General features: G+C 42.9%; 1 protein-coding gene across 1 annotated transcript in view; it reads right to left on the bottom strand.

Annotated features, from left to right (window-relative positions):
- Window positions 1-312: 312 nt before the first annotated feature.
- SLCO3A1 (solute carrier organic anion transporter family member 3A1) overlaps window positions 313-21,865 on the bottom strand; it is a 211,214-nt gene continuing 189,661 nt past the window's right edge. The window contains exons 8-10 of the mRNA XM_050967407.1: window positions 18,838-19,013; window positions 15,105-15,169; window positions 313-9,953 (exon numbers count right to left, since the gene is read on the bottom strand). Coding sequence (XP_050823364.1) covers window positions 9,574-9,953; window positions 15,105-15,169; window positions 18,838-19,013 — 621 coding nt within the window. The 3' untranslated portion in view covers window positions 313-9,573. The remainder of the gene's footprint in view (window positions 9,954-15,104; window positions 15,170-18,837; window positions 19,014-21,865) is intronic.

Genomic DNA, 21,865 nt, shown 5'->3' with positions numbered 1-21,865 from the left:
AGGCCCCAGTTCCTTCCCTCCCTCCATAAAACCTTCCACTAGAACCCAACTGCCTCTTCCTCCTTTCAATAGTCCCCTGCTACAATCTTCCTTGTGTCCCTTCAATATGCCTCTGCCCAATCCCTCCTCAGGAGTTTCCAGACCCCTCCTCTTTCACCATGATCTTTCAAAAGGACCTGGACTCACACCCACTTGTACCTTAAAATCTCTGTTGTTGGGGCTAGGAGCTCTCTGGCAGAGGTACCCTGACAGCCCAGCCAGCCAAGAACCAAATAAGAGGAATGCCAAGGAGATCACTCAATGAGGCAGAAGAAGAATGAAAATAGTGCTTTTAATATAATTTACAGCGAACTTACAGTATGTATTTCACATCACACATTTCTAAACTGCTTATCGAAAATATAAGCTGCAAAAATACAGAATGCAGTACTCAAAATATACTGAGCATGTAGTTTCTTTTTGTTTCTTCTCTCTCTCCCTCCCCTGGACCCCCCAAATCAATCGTACAGTGCATTATATTTCCTTTTCCAAACCAGGTTGGACTTTATTTAGAAAGTGTTGCTAAAAAGCCCTCAAAATCAGCAGCAGTCCAGACAGCACATTTCAAAGAATTTTTAAAAGAATCCCTCCCCTCTGGCACAATAGCAATGGATTAACATACAGCCCAAGGTGAGGGCAAATCAGCTCATCAAAGTTCCAGGGCAGGAAGCTGCAGGTCACTTGTGATACGACCTCTTGGAAACGGATGTGGCATCAGCCTATGCAGAGGTGTTCTTGCACAAAAAGGCAGGGTGGCATATACAAGGGGTTCTAAGTGGAGAGAGAGAAGTATGTGGAAGGCTTGCATGTTCATAAGCACAGTAACTTCCATTCAGCCATCTTGCATGGGCAGCAGGGAGACCTCTGTGGAAGAGGAAGTGTCTCATGGGCATGGCTAGCGCTTGTCTGACAGAATCATGGAAATGTAGGGCTGGAAGGAACCTCAAGAGGTCACCAAGTCCAGCTTCCTGTGCTGAGGCAGGACCAAGTAAACCTAGATCATCCCTGATAGGTGTTTGTCCAACTTTTTCTTAAAAGTCTCCAATGATGGGAATTCCACGACCTCTCTTAGCAGCCTATTCCAGAGCTTAACAACCCTGATAGTTAGAAAGCTTTTCCTAATATCTAACCTAAATCTTCCTTGGTGCAGATTAAGTCCTACATCGAGTGAACACGGAGAACAATTGACCATCATCCTCTTAGTAACAGACCTTAACATATTTTAAAACTTATCAAATCACCCCTTAGTCTTCTTCTCTCAAGACCAAACATGCCCAGTTTTTTTTAACCTTTCCTCAGAGGTCAGGTTTTCTAAACCTTTTATCATTTGTGTTGTTCTCCTCTGCACTCTCTCCAATTTGTCAACATCTTTCCTAAAGTGTGGCACCAAGAACCGGACACAGTGCTCCAGCTAAGGCCTCACCAGTGTCAAGTAGAGCAGGACAATTAGCTCCCTGGCTTACATATGACACTCCTGATAACACACCCCAGAATGATTTTAGCCATTTTTAGCTAATAGAAGATCTCATGCACTTGGGGATGTCACCCAAGGAAGGTCTCATACCCAAGAGAAGTGGCATTAAAGTTTTGCCAGCGAAGATGTGAACTTTCTAAGAATGGGAAAAAAATTAAAATAAGATTCCATCAGGATTTGGAAGTTCTGTAGAAGGGCAAACGTTGCTGACTGGGGCAGGTGGCAGGTCTTCTGCATCTTAACACACTGGCACTTTGTGCCCTCTAATTTCACAGAGCAAAAAATAAGGAGGAGAGAATGGAGGCAAGGAATAGAAGTCTCTAAAATTCTCATTTGCTTAAAAGCCTGCAATGTTTGCTACAGCCCCGGAGAGACTAGCTGCCTGAGTCGGATCAGGGAAGCTTGTTTCTCAACCTGCTCTGAGCTTAACGCTCCCACTCTATTCAGCTGGAGCTACAACTGAAAGATCTCAGGGGATCTGGAGAGTAATGAGGTCACACTGGCCTGGCAAACTTTCCCTACCATTAACCCCCTGCATAAAGAAAACAATGAAAGAGAAATCAGATCTCCAATTACATTGCTTTTCCCACCATCATGAATGAGACTGACCAATTCAGGCTGGGAAATAGTAGTTGTTCTGCTCACTGCTCACTTTAACTGAAGAGCTGCTCTTTCTTGTATAAATCGGCTGCCTGGTTGAGGTTCAGATGGTGCTCATGTATCGTGCATATGGCAAAGCAATGCCATATATATATGCAGTGTTTTCCCATTGAATGCCTTTGACACATTTCTATGTTACATAGCCACAAACATTCCCAGGTCTGGAATGGTTTTTAAACCCATATAGCAGAGGAAGAAATATTGTTGTTGTGCGTTGAATCAAAAAATCTAATGAACACCAAATTTCTGATACTTTATTGACATGGTAATCATGTATAATACAATGCAAAACAACACAGCGCTCCATTTCAACGGTAGGCACTATGGGTTTAAAAAGGTCACAGTTCTTCTCCCCTAGCCAGTTGGGCATTGCACCAAAGAGAAACAAGAGAGAGCATTTTCAAGCAAAAGTGACCTTGTCCCAGGGCCACTGGACTTCCCTGTTGAGCTCTGATCTAGGACAGATGTTTCCCAGGTGTGGATGATGGGAACTGCTTTCATGCACTAAGGAATAAGACGCAATGGCTAGAACTCTCCAGCAAGTGGAAATGTCAGGGAGCCACCAGAGCGTTCAGGTCTGGCAGAAAGCATCACAGACTAGGGGAGAAGGGTTGCATCTTTATTCGAGTTTGTGTTAGTAAGAGTCACAAGGACCCCAAAAGACAACACTGAGATATGGGTTGACAACGGTAAATGCATCAAGGTTTGTGAGAGACGACTGTAGGAAGGATAAGCATTTTGAAGGGTAAAAAAGTTTGAGGAAAGAGGAAAGATACCTCTTTGTTGTCCTGATGATTGACAACCTGGTTAGGTAGATGGCCTATGACATGTTAAGCCTTTCACGACGCTGACTTCTACGAGTCTATTGTGCCTGATATTATAGCCGTACAAACAGTGCAAACAAATTTCCACAAATACTTAACTTTTGGTACCAGTTTGCTTTGCCAGTGTTCATGACCCTATTGTGGTTGCTCTCTGTGATTATTCTAATGAAGGGACTAACTGGCAGAAATGTTCTCAGAACCAGAGACATTTAAGCAGCTATTCATGTACCTGAACAGTGAATTTTTAGAGTCAGATCCTCAGGTGGTATCAATTGGCCTAATTTCAATAGAGCTATGCTCATTTATACCAGCGAAGGATCTGACCCTGGTCTCCTAATCATGAATAGATGCACTAAAACCCCAATTCTAAATTTACATTCATCTGGTTTGGAAACAGAAACATCCTGCCTGACTTACATGTCCAATCAAAATTAACCAACCCAGGCCAAGTATCAAATATTCTTAAAAAGTGGTTTACAATCAATCTACAGGCAAAGGATTATACGCAGAAATTTTTGGCATATAAATTAGAGAAGTTTTAAAGCTATTCACTGATAATTCACAAAGGGGGTGGGATGGAAATGGAAATACAGCTAATAAATTATTTGTCCAGCTTTTCCTGGTGTGTTTCTTATTGCTTATTGCCAGTGGTGGCATCCACTTCATCGAGAATCCCTCTAAAAATTGTTGCATTTGAAATTGTTGGACTATAACTGGTACTTTCCTTTTTTATGGGGACTCTTCACATCAGACTGTGACTGTCTGCTCCAGCTCACTTGGCAGCTTTTGTTCATAATTTTCTCTCTTTTTTTTAATCACAAGGATAATATACATTTTTAACTCATTCCAAGGAAAAGAACATGACTATTTTGCTCATAATTACACAGAGCCTGCCCCTGCCCCATTGAATTCAGGGAACAAGATCAAAGCCAAAGATTTTACTAGGCAACACAAGTTAAAGGAAAAATACCCAATATCTAAAAATTATCTAGAGAGTGTGTTCGAGTGAAGTAATTGAGTTAAGACTTGCATTTGCTGGAAAAGTCAGTGGAATAATGGAAAAATGTCATTTACAGCTTATAAGAAATGACAGATTTAGTGTGTAAAAGCAAGAAAAAATGGGTCATGTCTTTACTGCAGCTGATGGGCCGAAACCAAATGAGATGTTCTGGTCTCTCAAGCCAATGTAAATGACAGTGTTAATGTCTTTGAACAGAGATTATTGGCCTGATAGGACTGCATTTCATTATTTGCATTTGACATGATTAAGTGGGGGTGTAAAGGCACCACCTAGGCAAAGGAACTTTAACAGTCCTTTGCAAAATTACTGGTGTGAAATTCAGGCTGGTGAAAGAGCCCAGTGGACAGCCTGGAAGAAATGCCTAAAGGCTGAGGCTTTGAAATGGGGCTGAGACAGTTAGATGCCCAAATCCCATTGAAGGCCAGCTGAAGTTGGGTGCCTAATTCTCGTAGGGACCTTTAAAAACCCAGTCACAATGCCCTCTCACCGTTACGTCTTCCCTTCTAGAGTCGGTCTGATCCATCATAAGATCACACCAAGCTGGGCTTATACCAAGTAACAATCAGTGGCTCTCTTCCCTTCAGTCTGCATGCTCATTTACAGGAAGTGTATTTTGGCTATCTCTAAGCAAGGACATGCTGCAGGGGACTGAAACCGCCAAGTCACAGAAAACTGAGAGTGCCACAACCGTCCAGGATTGAAACCCCGCTCAGCGGAATGGTGAGTCATGAACACAGTAGGTAACATGGGAGCAAGTGAACTTTGTTTTAGACAAGGAGAAGAGCGCAGGGGCCTTTGCCAGTTCACTCTTGCTCTCTGAAAGGTCAAAGCAGCTCAGAATCATGACCTTTATTGCCTATACTTAGGAGGTGCTTTTCCAGAACCCCAGGCACAAAGAAATGGTGTGAACTTTGCACACATTAATCACATCTAGAGAGCAAGAATGTGTGTGTGTGATTTGGAAGCCTCATATCTCTAAAGATGGCTCATGTGACATTAGGGAGGGATATATGTGGATAGCTGGCTTTAAAGGCAGAGTGGGAATTTGTTTGGAAACCTCTCTGAACAAAGAACAAAAAAAAAAGGGATTCAGTCCTATGAGGTATTTGCCTAAGGGCTTTTAACACCAATTTTCCCCACTCCCTCTGATAAAAACAAAACAAATAACGCATCTAGATCATCTGAATCACAGAGAAGTGCTGAGCCCAACATGTCCAGCTGTGAGAAATAGTCTTGACCAGTAGCAGCAACAGACTCTGTCTCCTGGTAAAGTTTCACAGCTCACAGTGTTGGTAGCCTTGAGGTTGCCTCTGGGTCTGTTGTGGAATGAGACTGCTGATTGCTAAATTGAGTCTGCTTTCCCTCCCAAGACTGTGCATCCTGGGAGAAAGCACAGTTGCCTGATGCAGAAAGGTGTGGGTAAGATGCACAGCCCCTAGCATCCCTTTAGTTAATGAAAAATTGGGGATGACATTGCATTTTGAAGGGAGAATATAAAGATTGTCTAAAATTTTTCTTAAAAGATTTTTTTTACATGCTCTAGCTATTTGGATATTCTTAAATCCCTCTTCAAACGACTGCTCACTCCACCATTTCATTTTTAAGCATTGCTATTTCAACTCCCTGGGAGTGAATTCTTTCTCTCGCCCATGAGGCTCATATCCTGCTCAGACAGGATAACGGTATCGTGAGAGCTGAGATTTGATGCCTCGAATGCATGGGCTCTCCAGAGAGTCTTGAACAGGGGGAAGTGGGTAGGTTTGGCTTGGTAATTCAAGTGATCTTAAAATCCCCATCATGTCATCGTGCAACCAAAACCTTGGGGAAGGTAGGCCGGGAATTTGAATGGAAAGATGTCTCCTCCTCCCGAGAATGCTCTTTGCTCTGGTGAAATGCACAAATAGGTGGGGCAGGGACTTTGAAAGATTATTTCCACAAGTATAGAGGGATGGTCTCAAAATGCACCATGTCGTTTAAAAAGCCCAATGTGCAAAGTACTAATGGCCTGATTCTGCTCTCACTTGTACCACTTTCACACTAGGCACCCCCCTACACCGATTTCATTGGAGCCACTCCTGGTTTACATCTGTGAGAGTGAGAAGAGAATTGAGCTCCAAATGGTATGTTCCATTTCCCAAAATATCTCCTGAGAAGGCTGTCACCAGGCAGCAACGCACAGGGCTTGGGGGCACTGCTGAATCTGAGATAGGCCTCAACAAAAAACCTGAATCCAAAAGGCCCTGAACCTGGGGGGAATGTAGGATCTGAGCTTCAGAACTTGCCTCTGCTTTCTCCTCTCAGGAAGAGAATCTTTCCAGTTCCATCTCCTGTATGGTTAAGTTATTTTTGAAAACAGAAGTGAAGTACCTCCCTAAAGCTATGGGGTGTAAGAGGCTGAGCTGAGATTATTCACCCCTGATTGTACAATTAAAAGTAGGGAACATGCAAAACTGGCTTGGGACTTTGAAATCAGCAAAGCAAAGCAAAAACTGGGGCACTCTGAGTATTTGGTTTCATGTTTTGTTTTACATGCATGGATACACCTCTTTCCCCTGTGACAGCACCAAAACTCTATGAATAAAGCCCTTGATGATACTTAGATCTGATGCCTCCTAAAAAAAAGAGCTTCCCAAAAGCAATCTTATCAAAAGAAAAACAGAAAATCACGACTGCACAAGATACAAAATAATTAGGTACAAAAGTAATAAAACAACCCAGCTCAGGCTGAGCTTTCCATACACAACCAAGAAATTAGATTAAGATAAAAAAAAAAAGTAAAAATAAAAAAAATCCCCCAAACAAACAAGTGAAGCGACAGTTCGTGCTTTGCAATCTTGTTTTCCGTAACACTGGTCAGATGGGCTTTTGATTGTACATTCAAATACTGACAAACCACAGCTCTAGGATTCGCCTTTCAGTTTGTTTTGCATGTTATTCTCATTGACCCTGGATTTTTAGAGAAAAAAAAATCCAAACTGCAAACGGGTTTATAGATTTTCAGGAAATCAGGCATTGCGACAGGCTGTTTGTGATGCGTGCGTAGTATAAAACTCTGAGCGAGCATCTGAAAAAGGCGGCATTCTATCAGCAATAACATTTCAAAATAAGGAAAACTGTACAGAAAGATTTCAAAGGCTTATACTTGACAATTATACATATTTTATGAGACAGTTATGCAACCTGTCCCTTTGTTTAATTCATTGGTTTATGGATGCAGTCTCTCTATTTTAGCAGACAGGATAAAATAAACGGATCTAAATATTGTGGTTTAAAAGCATCATTTACCACCCAATAGATACAAATGGCACTGCATAATGCTCCTTTCCCCCCACTCCACTCCTCTCTTTATCAAATGATTCTGTACAAGGCTCCAAGCCAAGAATAAAAACATATATAGTTACAATATTGGTTGAGTATTTGGCACAGTGCAGTTTATTTGATATACTGGGTTCCTTGCCCTTACTGTTGCTGAACATTTAATGCAGAGCATAAATTACAAAATACACCAGTAAAGTAAGTCAGCTGGAAGCGGTCTCAGGCTGCCAGCTTTTAAATGTCTCGATTAGCGCAAGGTCTGCTAAAATGGTACTGAACACGAGTGGCAAGTTAACCTTACTGCTCCATTATGAGGATTCTGGTGTGTCCATTGCCAGCAATGAACATGCCTCTGGGAAGCTCACCCACTCCTAGGATCCATGGGAGCTACATCCTGTGACAGGTTATGCTTCTAAATGTTTGCAGGTTCACAACAGCTTTAAAAGACAAACCAAAACCCCAAGATTTTGAATTAACAATGCTAACCCTTAAAATGCTACTGACATTTACTCCATTGGAAACATGGCTGGTTTCAGTTACGGTTGGAGAAAATTCATTAAACACAGCCACTTTTTATTGCTTAACAGTAGGAATGCCCTGGAAAAAGATTATATAGGAAAAGTCCAATCCAGCGTTCACTGAAGTCTATAAAAAGACCCCCCTTGATTTCAAAGGGCATTGGACAAGATTGTAATTCAAAAGATAATGCTAGTTCTTCCCCAGGATCCAGGGGGTAGCTCCTATACAATTTGGGTGTGATTTTCAAAAGTGCTCAGTGTTGCCCTAACTCTGGTCCAAGTGAGTAATGGGTTAATATGAGCAATGGGTTAATGAGCAATATTGGGTGCTTTTGAAAATTCTGCCCCTTTATGGGAGCCCTGAATGCAACTCTAGGGGCAACATCTGGCCCATAATATGTCACATCCTGCATCGCTTCCCCATGAGTGGTCTCCTTGAAATTAATGGGACTACTCGTGAATAGAAATTGTCTGAGTAAGGGTTGCAGGACTAGGCTCAGTCTTCTCTCTCTCGCTCTCACACACACTAATTTTAAGGAATACTCCCACCCAACCTTCGACTGTAAATAATATATATTTAAAAACCAGAGAGTACATAAACAAATGGTCTCTCCATCTATGTAGTCATCGAGTCATATGTCATATGAAAAAATAATCTGTAAATTATTATATCATACTAGAATTCTCCAACTTTTAGTTATTTTCACAGAGACAGAGCATTCACTCTTTTAATCTCTTTTTAATAATGCATGTCCTCATTGGTTTGACAGTGCATCAGAACGAAGGCATACAGACTAAAAAAAAAAAAAAATGCACTGGATTAGCTGGATCCCTCGCATGATGTTGTGGCATGTTGAAAAGAAACTGAAAAAAAATGCGATTGGTAGACTAAATTCCCCTTATAGAACTCTGTTGGTGATTTAAGGGTTAATATAGATTTGAAAGTAGTTTAAAAAATCTTAAAAGGATTATACAGGCAAATATTTGAGTTTAAAAAAAATGACAGAACATTTGGCAAGTGTAAGCAAATGACTTGAACTTTACTGGGTTTTAAAGATCTGAGCACAACCATTCACAGAGAACCGAAATCTGAGATCTTCTGGAAGGACAGTGGAGCCTTTGACCATCAATGTGTGCTGGCTAGAGGGTATACAGCATCATTCAAAGTATCTAACATGGACTCATGGCTGGTGACAGAGTGTAAGTAGTTTAATAACTCCAGTACTGTTCCCTCTTTGACATCATTGAGAGAGTGCATTGGACTTGAACAGCACCCAGACTGGCTAACCCTTTAGCCCATATTGCAGAGGTGACAGGGCTGCACAGATCCCTAATGGCATGCAGTGTCTCCAACGCTTATTCTGGAATTGCTGTTATTTGCTTGTTTCTTCTCACCAGGTGCCCAAGAATGTCCATCTGATGAGTTCTCCCACAAAACCCTGGGTTTGCAGCTCCCAATGCCCTGGCAGGTAATTCTATCCTGGAAGATTGTACCATCATCACAGGGGCTGGTACCCAATTGGAGTGGTTTGGGGTTCTCTCCAGCACTCCAGCAGGATTTCAAAAATGATCCCTTATAAAGATTTTGTTATTCTGAATCCTTGGCTCTGGTTTTTGAGAAAAGGACAAAAGTTTCCTGTTTTTTAAATTTTATTCTCTCTCTCTCTTTTAATTAAAAAGGACCCATATATTATTAATATAGAGTTCATCCATCCTTAGTCACTATAAAACGGACTCCATGTTTTCACACCATTCGTGATCTTCAAGGTTATAGATAAATTTTGTCCTCTGTGACTGGTTTTGGGGCACAGAGTCCCGCCCCAGATTGTCTAGGGTGAGAGTAGAGGCAAAGAATTCACTAGTGCTGAGCCCACCTTCGTGGTTCTTGATGTATCTCTTATAGTTTTTCCTCAAGCACTGCCAGGTGGTTGTGTATAAGATGAATGCGAAAGATTTCAGGGCTATAGCAATGCTAACATACAGGTATCTATAGATGACATTGTCATACAGTACGCAGGCTCCTTGCTCGCCACAAAACGTGCTCCAGAACAGACATGTTGAGTCAATTCCAGCCCCAAAGATCAAGGGTGGCGGGATAAAACCTGTCAAAATAAAAGAGACATATCGCACTGTAGTGACCCTTGGGGTAAAGGGACAGGACTCAGACATAGTGAGTGGAAAGGGGATTTTTTATGAAGGCTGATGGACACCAACAAATCTTGTGGTTCTCTCTGGATCTCTCATTCCTAGGCAAACTAAACACATCTGGTGGGGATGATCCCCTGAAGAATGACCCCACATGATCCCCTGAAGAACTGGCCTGGGTTCAAAGGTTATGGAGGTGATCACTCTCTATCCCACAAACACCGCGACTCAGTTTTATGTAGTTTGTCCTTACACTTCTGATTTGTTGTTTGAACATAGCCTATTAAGGTCGGTCACAGAGTTTCATAAAGGAGCAGAGAGGGCCTAATCTACAAAACTTGGCTCTGGATCCAGATCAAAATGTTCATTGTGTTCGCATCCAGGGTTTTGCTGAAGTCCATTACAAAGTCTGAAATTAGCCATGGAGTTCAGATCCAGATCCAGATCTGAACTTGCCCCAAGTTTTGAGGGCGTCCAGATCCAGGATCTAAGGAAGAGGGAGAATGATCTCTAATAAGTGCAGGGGAATGGACCTGAAAGAAAGTGATCCTGTCATTATCCCACAAAGTGAAATACCACAGCAGAACTCTCTCCTTGAATCACTGCAGTTAAGGGCAAATCAGCATTTCTCTGCTGAACTCTGCTGCGAGTGGTTTATAAAAGGGCCACAACCTTAAAGCAACGCCCGAACTCTCATTAAACCCACACAGCAATACAATCTTTGAATTCCTCTTTCTGCTTGGATAATGCAGGGGTTTCCAGTCTTATATCATCATATACATAAATATCTTTCATTCTGACAAGATCCACAAGTGCTTTACAAACAGTGGGCACCAAAAGAGGAGATCTAAATCCCACCTTTGAGCACATAAATTGGCATTTGTGCGCACCTAAATACCGAGCCCTTAAAAATCAAAAGAAAGTTCTGGATGCTCTATGTAGTAGGAATCATTTCACTCACCTCTAAGATACTTTTAGAGGTGGAAAACAACATTTATTTAAAACTGGTTAATAACATCACTGCTAGGGTTTAGGACAGGAAGTGAAGAAGAATATCGTCTCCAATAAAACCACAGAGCCAATTTTAGGTTGGCAGAACATAATTTCTCCTATTGGAATTTGGCCAATAACACCCCATTTCCAGATACTGAGGTGACTAGAGCTCTAGAAATACGTATCTAGACAGACAGACATATGGGTTGCACTATCTGGAAGAGAGATGGTGAATTAAAGATCATGTTTCATCATTAACCTTGGATTTCTTAGCTTAAATGAGACACTGCTTCTTAGCTTGACATGAATGCCATTTCTGTGCTGTATGACAATATATGGCAGGAATACAAATACATTGGTTGCCTTCTCCTTTGCCTCTGGGATGTGAAACCTCTTTACTTCACTCTGTTAATGACTAGAACTCTGCAGATTTTTGCTTGATCTTTCACATCAGCTAATAAATGCAGAAATTATTAGGCTATGTCAGCTTTCAGTACTTCCTTGAACCAGTTATTAACACCAGGGATATAAAACAGTAAATAAAAATAGATAACTGGCTAACAAAAAGATATTCCCTTCAAATGTAAAGTGTGGTAATGCCCTGATAAATGACACTGCACAGCTTGCTATTTGTTTTCTCAATGCTTTCCAGATCAAGCTGGGTCAGTTTGCAGGTTAAAAGGTGATTTTCTTTTTAAATAAGCACGGGCAACCACAAAGTCAACCTGGGATCTGAAAATTTGGCTGGGGTGTCTCTAGAACCAAGCTAACAGATGGTGTTGATGATACACAAGGCAGAATGGAATCCAATTTACACTCCCAGTGCTGAACTGGCTCTGGAGTGCCATAATAAGAGTAAAAACTAGATGTTGGCTGATCTGAACACCCTTAAGCTCTTGGGATCTGTTTCATTGGTCCCAAGAGCCAAACTTGAGCTACATGGAAGCTGTGAATAAACAGAAGCCTTTAGGAAAAACAGCTGTGAAAGACTTTCAACTCTAGCAACCAGTTTGTGTTGTTGACCTTTTCAGGGCTATCTCCACAAGGACAAGGGCTAGAGACTTCCAACAAGTGAGACTAGACTTGACATTTAGAGTACTTTAGAATTAAGGGAGGTCTCTGACTGCAGGCTTTGTGGCCTCCAAAGCCCAGATGAATGGGCACGTCTTGCACCTTCAGTGTGTCACACTGAATGATGCTAGGAGGCGCGATTTAAAACAAAAATATCAGAAACTCCATTGGTAGCCAGATATGGCACTTGAGCTGCATGTTTTGGGGACAAACTGCAAACAACATCTGGGAAGGGAAATGTCCAGGATCTTATTGTCATGCATAAATCTATTTGCCATTTCAGCCGTGCATAGTTAATGCTGACAGTTGCCAGTGCAATCAGGATGGAATTACCAGACCTGTTTGACTTATGTCATTTGCAAATGTTTTTTCACCTTTAGCTAAGCCTGAGATGTAAAGTTCCAATCCAGATCAGAGCTTCCCCAGCTACTACAGGTATTTAGATATGCACTTTCGATTCAGGTCCTTTCAATGACAGCATATATGAAGAAGTGAGATCGTATTTGGAAAAGAATCTCCATATCAGAGCCTCTTATACAGTAGCTGCAGCTTTCAATCCCATTGGGGCTCCACTGGAACTGTTTTAGTTTCTTTTCTAAGAAATCATGGTCACACTTTTATACCAAGACATTAACATGCTGCTCTATCATACCAGAATTCCTATGGAATAAGATAATACATCCAGCAGGATATCAGGAGAATTCAGTCATGTTTCATGTTATTACAGTGAATATTAAAGAGATTCAATCATGCTTTACTTCTTATTACAAAGTGTTGCACAAATTGCTGCTATATATATTTTAGTTCAGAAACTGCAGAGCTTTTTTAAAGAAGCATTCTCTGTCTTACTAAAGTGTATTAACTCAGATTGCACCTCAGGATCTTGTACCTCAGATATTTAATACTCTCCTTTGGTTCAAGAAGAAGCTGTTATTGGTCGCTTTTTAAGTCTAAGCTTAAAAGTGAACTGAAAAAAGCTTTTAAAATCAATCTAGCCTCAAACCTCAAATTATTAAGGGCGAGTTTTGGATATCTCCACTCACATTGAGTAGTACCTTACCCTTTCTGTAGTCCCATAGCTGACTTCCTCCTGGATGTATTATCGTATTCCACAGGGATTCTGCTGTGACAGGGCAGCATGTGTTTTGCTACAAAAAAGAGTCACTGCAGTGTCAAGGGGACTAATGGAAGAGTAAGGGGGGAGGGATAGCTCAGTGGTTTGAGCATTGGCCTGATTAAACTCAGGGTGGTGAGTTCAATCCTTGAGGTGGACATGTAGGGATCTGGGGCAAAAATCTGTCTCGGGATTGGTCCTGCTTTGAGCAGGGGGTTGGACTAGATGACCTCCTGAAGTCCCTTCCAACCCTCATATTCTGTGATTCTATCTTATCCCAAGTATGGGAAGCAGAACCTAGCCCTCACAGAATTATACATGCAGACTTCTCAAACAATAATAATAAGCTCCAATACAACTACAATAATACAAAATTAGTAACTACCATCCCAAATACATTTACATTTAGAATGCAAAATCAAAAAGCATCTTCCCTCCCTTGCTTAACTGCCAGGTCCTGCATTTGGGATTCTGCATTCAACCTGCAAGAGCTGAGAACAGGACAAGAACCTAAAGCAGTATGGACAGCAAAAGGAAACACTGTGTGTTAAGGGCCTGATCCAAAGTCCAAGCAAGTCAATCAGAAGACTCCCAGTGATTTCCATGGGCTTTGGATCAGCCACCAAAGGCTTGTGGTGTTTTCTTCTTTTCTGAGCACTGAGCAAAGCATTAAGCTTTTGATGAGGGAGTGCATTTCAGACCTTTGACCAGTGCTGAAAGATTCCCATTGAAGTCAGTGGAAGCTGGATTGGGCCTTCATGCTCATGCAATTCACTGGCTCCTGGAGAAACACTTGGCACCAGAATTCTGATGCAAAGTAAGGACCTTGCACTCAGAGACCATTCAGAGGGATATATGGGACTGTGGGGTTTTCAACCCCTCTCTATGAAAGAAAACAGGCTGCCCTGGTGAAGGCCAATGAACTGCACAAGTAAATAATCACCTAACAGAGAAGAAACGAGTAGCCAAATCCTGAAGGGCTTCATTGGAATAATGGCATTTGTGTCTATACCACACTGTCATGTTATGGGGTAAAATCCTTCTACTACAACCACACAGTGGATGGATCCACGCTGCAAAAAACTTACGTTGAGCCAGATTCTGACTCTCATTGATCTGTACCTTGCTCAGTGAAATCACTGGGAGCACTCATAGAATAAGAGACTATTCAGCTTCTACTGGGCGAGAATGAAATCTGTCCCATTGGATCCGCAGAAACCCACGAGTAGAATACCAACAGAACACATCCAGAGCAATGAATAGGACAGAATTTGGTCCAAAGTTCTGAGAAACAGGGGCTGTGCCTTTCAGCCTGCTCTCCTACAGTCATCCCGTTACAAAGGATGAAACAATGACAGATAACGTTTTCACTTTTATTCAGGCATGAAGAGACATACATTGATCCAATGGTTTGACCAAATGTATTTTAACGGGAGATTAAGCCAGGTGACAGCATTATGGTTCAGCCTAGTTTTTTTCCCCCTTTTTGTTTTCCTCCCCCGAGAGACCAGGAGGACTCAGCTGTCACCCAATGGAGTAACAAAGCTCCTATCCTCAAAGTGTTGTGAAATTGTTTATCCCCGTAAGTAAGCAGCACAATAAAAAAGTAATTTCACAAGCTGATGACATGTTAATAATGACTGTGGAGAATTAACTAGTTGGGAGGGAGGGCTTCACACTCAACACCACGATTTCCAACGTGCGCGTGACTGAAATGGCAGGAGAGGCATGGGCCATGACCCTTGGAGGCCTTTCCAGCCGCACTGCAGAGAAAGGGCTTGGATCTCCTGGGTTCAGACCCCACTGATAAATGACAGCACTGGACAGGCGTTCAACATCCAAAGGGGGGGAAAATCAATGGACACTCACACCTTGACACACATAAAAACATTAGGGTGCGGAGGAAGAAAGAAAAAATCACGGCACGTACCTAGCAAACGGAGCAGCAGGAAAAGCACCCCCAAAGCATAAGACTTAAGTTCAGGGCTCACTGTTCTGTACAGAGGAGAAAGGGAGAGAGGGAAATTGATTGTTATCATACTGCTTTAATTAACAAACCTGTCACTGTGCTTTGCTGTCAATCAGGATGCCACTGTCACCTCTTCAGAAAATCATTAAGAGGCTTCTTTTCTTTTCTTTCCCCTTGGTCCAACTGCCTGAAGCCTGAAAAATAATTGCAACTGCAGCCGCATGATGGGTTCTGGAATTTAGTTGCGTTGTTAATAATGGGAACTAATCTTGTCATTGGAAGGAAAAAAAATGCAAATCCCATCCCAGTAAATTATCATTTATAGAATTCCTGTATTACCTTTCAGGCCTTGGATGCTCTGAATCAGCAGGATATAAACCAACAAAATCCTTTTTCTTATAACTTAATCGTGTGTGAGATGGGGTGGGGGCAATATGGGTGAAATAGCAGAGTGGACAAATGACCAACTTGTCATTCCCAGGTCCAGCTGTTAAAATCAGCCAGATCAGCAAAGGTTGATACACCGACCTGCCCATACAGGGTGATGTTTTTGAAAGTGAGATTTGTTTCTGATTAGTTTTAAATTGGGAAGATAATAGGCCAGGCTAATACACTTTGAATATAAGCACTCTGTCTGGCTGGCATTAATCTCTGAAGACACCTTAAGAACAAGAATTAACTTCCCATTCACATAATTCATATGATGCTATAGGCTAAAGTCATGCCACTGGTATAAACTCACTGAAGTCACTGGAGTTTTACCAGGGATTAATTTGATCATGAACATGCATTCTCTTATTCAGCACTTTACGCTCCACAGTGCACAATGGTTCAGGGAAGCAGGGCAATGAACCTTTGATGAAAGGGGTTTGTGTTGTGAGGAAACTTAAAAGTGTCAGGTCCCTGCTTCTATTAATCCCCTGTTAGGTGTTGTTAGTGACACCTGTGCTTGAAATGGCTACTGCTGTACATGTGCAATGGAGGGGAATAGCCTTTTGAAAGACATCCAGTCTTGATTTAAAAAGACTTCAAGTGATGAAAAATCCGCATCAACACTTTCAAAGGCATTCCAGTGGCTAATGGCCTGGCTCAAGGGAGGTCCTGTGAAAGGGAGGGAAAAAGAACAGAGGGTTACCAAATGCAACCGCTGTCAGTTTTCTTACATAGGTTGTTGTGTTTTGGTTTTTTGGGGTTGTTTTAGAAGTGGCTAAAGTTTTTCAGTTGAAACTTTTAAAATAAAAAATGGCTTTCAATTTTTTGTTAATAATGGGAACTAATCTTAAAAAACGAAAAATTGTCAGTTTTCGATTTTTAATTGAAAAATGTGAAGAGGGATTTTTTTTTCTGATTTTTGTGTGTGTGTGAAACATACATATCAACCAGCATTAATGTTCCTCCTTTTCTTCCACCTGTTCTTGTATGTTTAGGATCTTATCTAACTCCCACTGAAGTTAGTGTGAATTTTTCCATTGAATCTAATAGGTACTGGACTGAACTCTAGGGGTGTAAACTCTTCAGGGTTTTGACCTGTCTTAATTTATGTCTGTGTAGCACCTACCACACCTTTGGGTGATGGATAAATAATAACAATAATAATACCAGAGAGTCCCCAAAACGTCCTTTATATTTCTGATCACAGCACTGTTAGGACTTCCCGGAATGACATGAAGTTATCTGGTTCCAGGCTGTGTTGAAAACTTCAGTGCCTGAGATTACAGTGTGGACATTTAAACTAGACTTTGGGGTGTGCAAAGAGCCAGATGTCCTGGTGAATCCTCTGAATCTGCCCCTGCTGGCTGGGCCAGGAGAAGACATTTCCCTGCTTAGCTGCATTCCACACAATTGCAACCAGGTCAGCCAGGAATGGGCTTCATTTTGGCTGCTTTGGGAGAGCTGGGAGTCCCAATTCAAACTCATCACCAGTAACATCTGGGCCCCTAATACCAAGTGAGAGTGGTTTGTGGAATCAGTTGATTCAAACCTGTGGAGTGTCCAAAACACCAGGTGATGCTTTGCCCTTCACTGCCTCTTCTTCTGTGCATTTATGATAGATATTGGTGGTTCTGGTGGGAACATAGTTAAGAACTGACTTTCAGTGCTGTGAATTGTTAGTTTCAAAGGTGAACTGAAGTTTTCTAACGTTTTCTCTTTTCCCTCATGTTCTCTTTCCTACCTGGTCATTGGCTTGTCTCATTTGAAAATGCACATTAAGAAGACTCTATTCAGGATCCTACAAGCGCTGATAATTTCTCTCAACAAAGAACCCTTCAAGCCTCAAATTACCTTTGCCACAATATTGATCGCTGAAAATTTGATTTCCGTTTAGCTACTGTAGATGCCAGGAGAGAAATGAACTAGTAGGTGGAATATCTCATTCTATACTCTGCAGGGAGACATGACCTCGCATAAGAGATCAGCCTGAGATCCACTCAAAAGTGTTTCTAATACAGACCCTATTGATTGAACTTTATTGGAATTTTCCAGGAAGCAGAATGGATCTGCTTATTGCACCTCTGATTAGAATAGGCTGTAAGCAATGGCCTGGACAGATGCAGTGATTCTGAATAAAGGCAAAGTTAGGTACGCATGTGCATCTCAGGAGGCAGATAGATATGTGTGTGTGTAGCTGCCTGGAGGGTCTGTGTGTGGAAATAGCACACAGTAATTCAGTTGGAGATGATGTTTTTGTCTTTTCATGCATCTTTGGCCAAATCCAGAGATACTGAGCATCTCTAACTCCCAGTGATGTCAGCATTTGAGCCAGCATGAGAGTTTTCGCTGCTGGTGATGTGTGCATATTGTCCTATACCAGCCATAAATCGATCCATAGGCCTTTTTGGGGTTGTTTTTGCAGCCTCCTAGGATCTCTAGGTTCTCTCTCTAAAAAAGTCTCATGAAACCACCGCCTGCAGGTGTCACGCAGTTGCAGTCCTGACATCTGACTGATTTTAGCCTTAACAGAAGAGGAACTTTCCTGATTTCCTTTCCACTTCACAGTTTCTAGATGGATGGGGAGAACAAGGCCTGACCTTTTCTTTTGCAGCATACCTGCATGGACCCCTCCTTACCAGATTCACAGCCCTCCTTGCCCCTTGAGCTGCACAGAATCAATTCCCTTATTCTTTCCTCAGGTCAGCATTAGAAACTGAATTAAGTGGAGCTACCCCCCCAGCAACAAATGTGGTCATGCTGAACTTAAAAGAGACCTGCATAGACAAAGAGACTGATGCATGCACAGCATCCAGCAGCTACCACTGCGCTTGGGATGCTGAGTTCTGAAACTCTGGCTGCTTCTTTCAGGGGCCTAAATGGGAGATGAGCACATAATAAGGGACCTGGTTTTCAGAGGGCCTGAGACCCCGTTGAAGCCAAAGGGTACTCTCAGACTGAATTCAGTGCAGCTGGAAGTATAAGGGTGGGTCATTTTGTAGTCCCACCCCTCCACTCAAAGCAGGTCAACTCCTGAGATTTGCTGAGCATCTGTGGCTTCTGTCAACTCCAAAGCTAGTCAGAAGCACTCAGCGCCGGGAGTCCATCCTCCCTACCTGCCCATGGCCCGTGGACAACAACGGTCCCCCTCAATCTAGAGCCAGGGGAGGAGCCCTTCAGTTTTAAATTAATCTGCGGCAACCTGATGAAAGAAGCAATGGATTGAGAGCCAAGCAACTCATCAGATCCGCAGCCCGACTCTTACCTGATGAGTATGATAACTGACGGCGTCTGCGCCATGGCTCCAATCATGCTGCAAACACACATCACGCAGAGGAATGTCAAGAAGGCCTCTTGGCAACCAGGACTGGGGCATTTTCCGTGCATCACTGTAGCGTTCTCGGCTGGGACCAAACTGAGGCATGAGCAGCCAGTGAGATTCTGGAAAGCAGCACAGGGCACAGGGGTTAAAGGAGAACAAGGCCCACTTTCCAAAACAACAGGCACTTTACAAGAAAGGGTTTGCCAACTGGCAAGTGCGCACTCTCCAGCAATCAATTAATTAGTCACTATTAAGTCATTTGCTGAGCTGGTTTGGAAAGGCTTTTCCAGCATTCTACCGGCAGCATAGCTTCTCCTCCTCCTTGTTCTTTGCTTTCTGTCCTTTCACATCTCAAACAAATGTGTCTGTAAGAAAATTACCACCAAGTTGGACCCTCGTGAAAAGAAGAGAGGAAGGCTCTGTGTACTCGCATCATGATAAGATATTGCCGTATTAAAGTTACAACTACTTCCCAATATAGCCCTGGCTGTTATAATTACCTCAGAGTGCATTACACAGAGGCATATTTCCCTGTTGCGGGTTCAATTGCCTCATTCTGGTGCCTTTAATGACGGCAGGGAGCGTACCAGGATGCGCGCCTACTCTCATTGCGAGGTAGGTACCAAAGGGAAGGTGGCAGACACACTGGTGATTATGGAACCAACCTCAAGGGTATTACAGGGCTAACAGATGCCATCTAGCTTAGAAGGATTTGCACAGAACTGAAAGCTGCAGTCAGACAAGATAAAGTTTATCAATATGCGATCAGGAGGAGGAAAAAGCGACTGCATTCCCTTTGATCTTTCCTGCAAGCACAGGACGTCAAAAGAGGCTTTGTTTTCCAGTCACAGATTTTTTTGGGCTCACTCTTCCCAGACTTTCTGATGGCAGGGATGTCAGCACAATTAAGGCACAGAATAATAGCAAGGAATCCCTTAATGACTACAGAGCAAAACTGATCATAAATGATTCATTTCTTGTCTGTCTTTGCAAGGCTGCTAGGCTTGCAGGTCACATGCGTATAAGAAAAAGGAGCACAAAAATAAAATACAATACAATAAAATAAAACCTCCAAGGTTCAAACAGAAATTCCTCCGCTTTTATGCTGGGGTTTCTTTAGGGCTCCACACTAGCACATGTTCTAGTTCAGTGCCTCCACAGCCACAAAGATCCGTGGGGACCCCAGTCTATTCTTTCTGACATTGATCTCTTTCTCTGCGTGGGAGTCGAAAGCATTGCCTTCTAAAATAACTGCATGGAGTGCGGCGGACACAAAAACCTCAGAGCTCGGTGAACTAGTAACGTTAACGATATGACTGCAGGTGACTATACGGCTGGCAGGCAATAATGAATGTAAAGAGGCCCTCTCCCATCAGTGACATGGCCACCTGAAGGCTCATCTAGACAAGGACAAATAACACCAGTGTAACGATATCAGTGTAGTTACACCAGTGCAAAGTCCTAATGCAGATGAGCTGCACTAGCGTGACTCATCCTGGTAAGTTAACAGGGTAAACCTCAGCCATGCAAGCCCTGCACAATGCATCTCCATGGGGGGTTGCATCAACGTGCTCAAATTGCAATAACTATCCTAGTGCAAAAATCCCAGCATAGACAGGGCCTATGTTAACTTTGCTAGCCCATCTGTTATGGAGATCATAGCAGGGTAGTTACCTGCTCCTGCCCTTAGGGGTTTAAAACAGCCGGGGAGGAGGGCTGTGGAAGGGCAAGAGGCCTGAGCTGATTGGGAGGAAGCAGGCTCAGATGAGGCCATGCCCCAATCAGGGCCCAGCTGGCCCTATAAAGGCTTGAGCCAGGAGCTTAAGCAGACAGTCTCTCTCTGTATTCAGAGAAAGGCCTGGCTGCAGGCAGCTTAGCCAGGTATCTGGAGTGGAGCAGGGCTGGGGAAAGGTCAAGGCTGCTTGGGAGCTCCAGCTTAGGAAAGCCCCAGGCTGCAGGCCTGGTAAGGCCTATTAGGAACTGGGTTGTAGGGGCAGCCCACAGGTAGCCAGAGGCAGCAGGTCCAAACGCCTTTGTCTGTGATGAGTGGCTTACACTGCAGTCTGCCCCAGGGAGATGATGACTGGCAGTAGCTCAGACTGAGGCAAGGTGGGGATAGTGGATGGAGGTTCCCCAAGGAGGATGATGAGTTTCTGAGACTGAGGGGTGTATGCCCAGGGGGCACCGGGTCTGGGAGGGACACGGGGGCCAAGCAGCAGCAGGACACAGGCCTACGGAGGGCGCTCTGGAGGCTGGATGAGCTAATTCCCCGAGACAACCAGCAGGAGGCGCAGCAGGGGTGAGTCCCGCATCGTTTACAGGGATGGCTGACTGTTCGGGAAGCCAAGTGGGTCACATCCCTATGCACTGAACTGACTGATCATTCCATGTGACGTATATACAGTTGGAAGGAGAGACCCATCTTTTCTGTGCAGTTGGCCCAATTCTGCTCTTACTTACATGAATCCAAATCTGATGTAACTCTACTGAACACAGCGTAATTAAGCTAGAATAAAGCTGGCATGAGGTCAGAATCCAATCTCCATACATTTATGGTAAGTAAAGGGCTAGAATGTGCTTTAGTTACTTTAGAGAGAGTGACAAGGGACTGTACAGTAACTGGAATTTGATTTGGCCAGGAATCCTCCTGAATGTTGGCAATTCAGATCAACAAGCGGTTACACCATTCATAGGGAGCTCATGGCATATCCCCTAGTCCCTGTGCGTCTAGCTCCATTGTCTGATCTTTCTCCCCTCTGTACCGTGCACCCGAGGTGTTGTCCTGAAGTACTGCACTGTAAATAGAACTGAATGCAACAATTTTTTTGCTGCTCTTCTGAGTTCTTACCTAGTAGACCTTTGATCCTTTGTTACTGACACCATAACATGTGCTATAGGAACACACTGACTTCGAACACTGACTTTCATCCTCTTCTATAAAGAGACAATATTTTGCTACATGTGCCAAATT

The sequence above is a fragment of the Gopherus flavomarginatus genome, chromosome 9 (genome assembly GCF_025201925.1).
Source record: "Gopherus flavomarginatus isolate rGopFla2 chromosome 9, rGopFla2.mat.asm, whole genome shotgun sequence".
NCBI classification, from domain to species: domain Eukaryota; kingdom Metazoa; phylum Chordata; order Testudines; family Testudinidae; genus Gopherus; species Gopherus flavomarginatus.
This window is presented reverse-complemented; position numbering and strand designations above follow the sequence as displayed.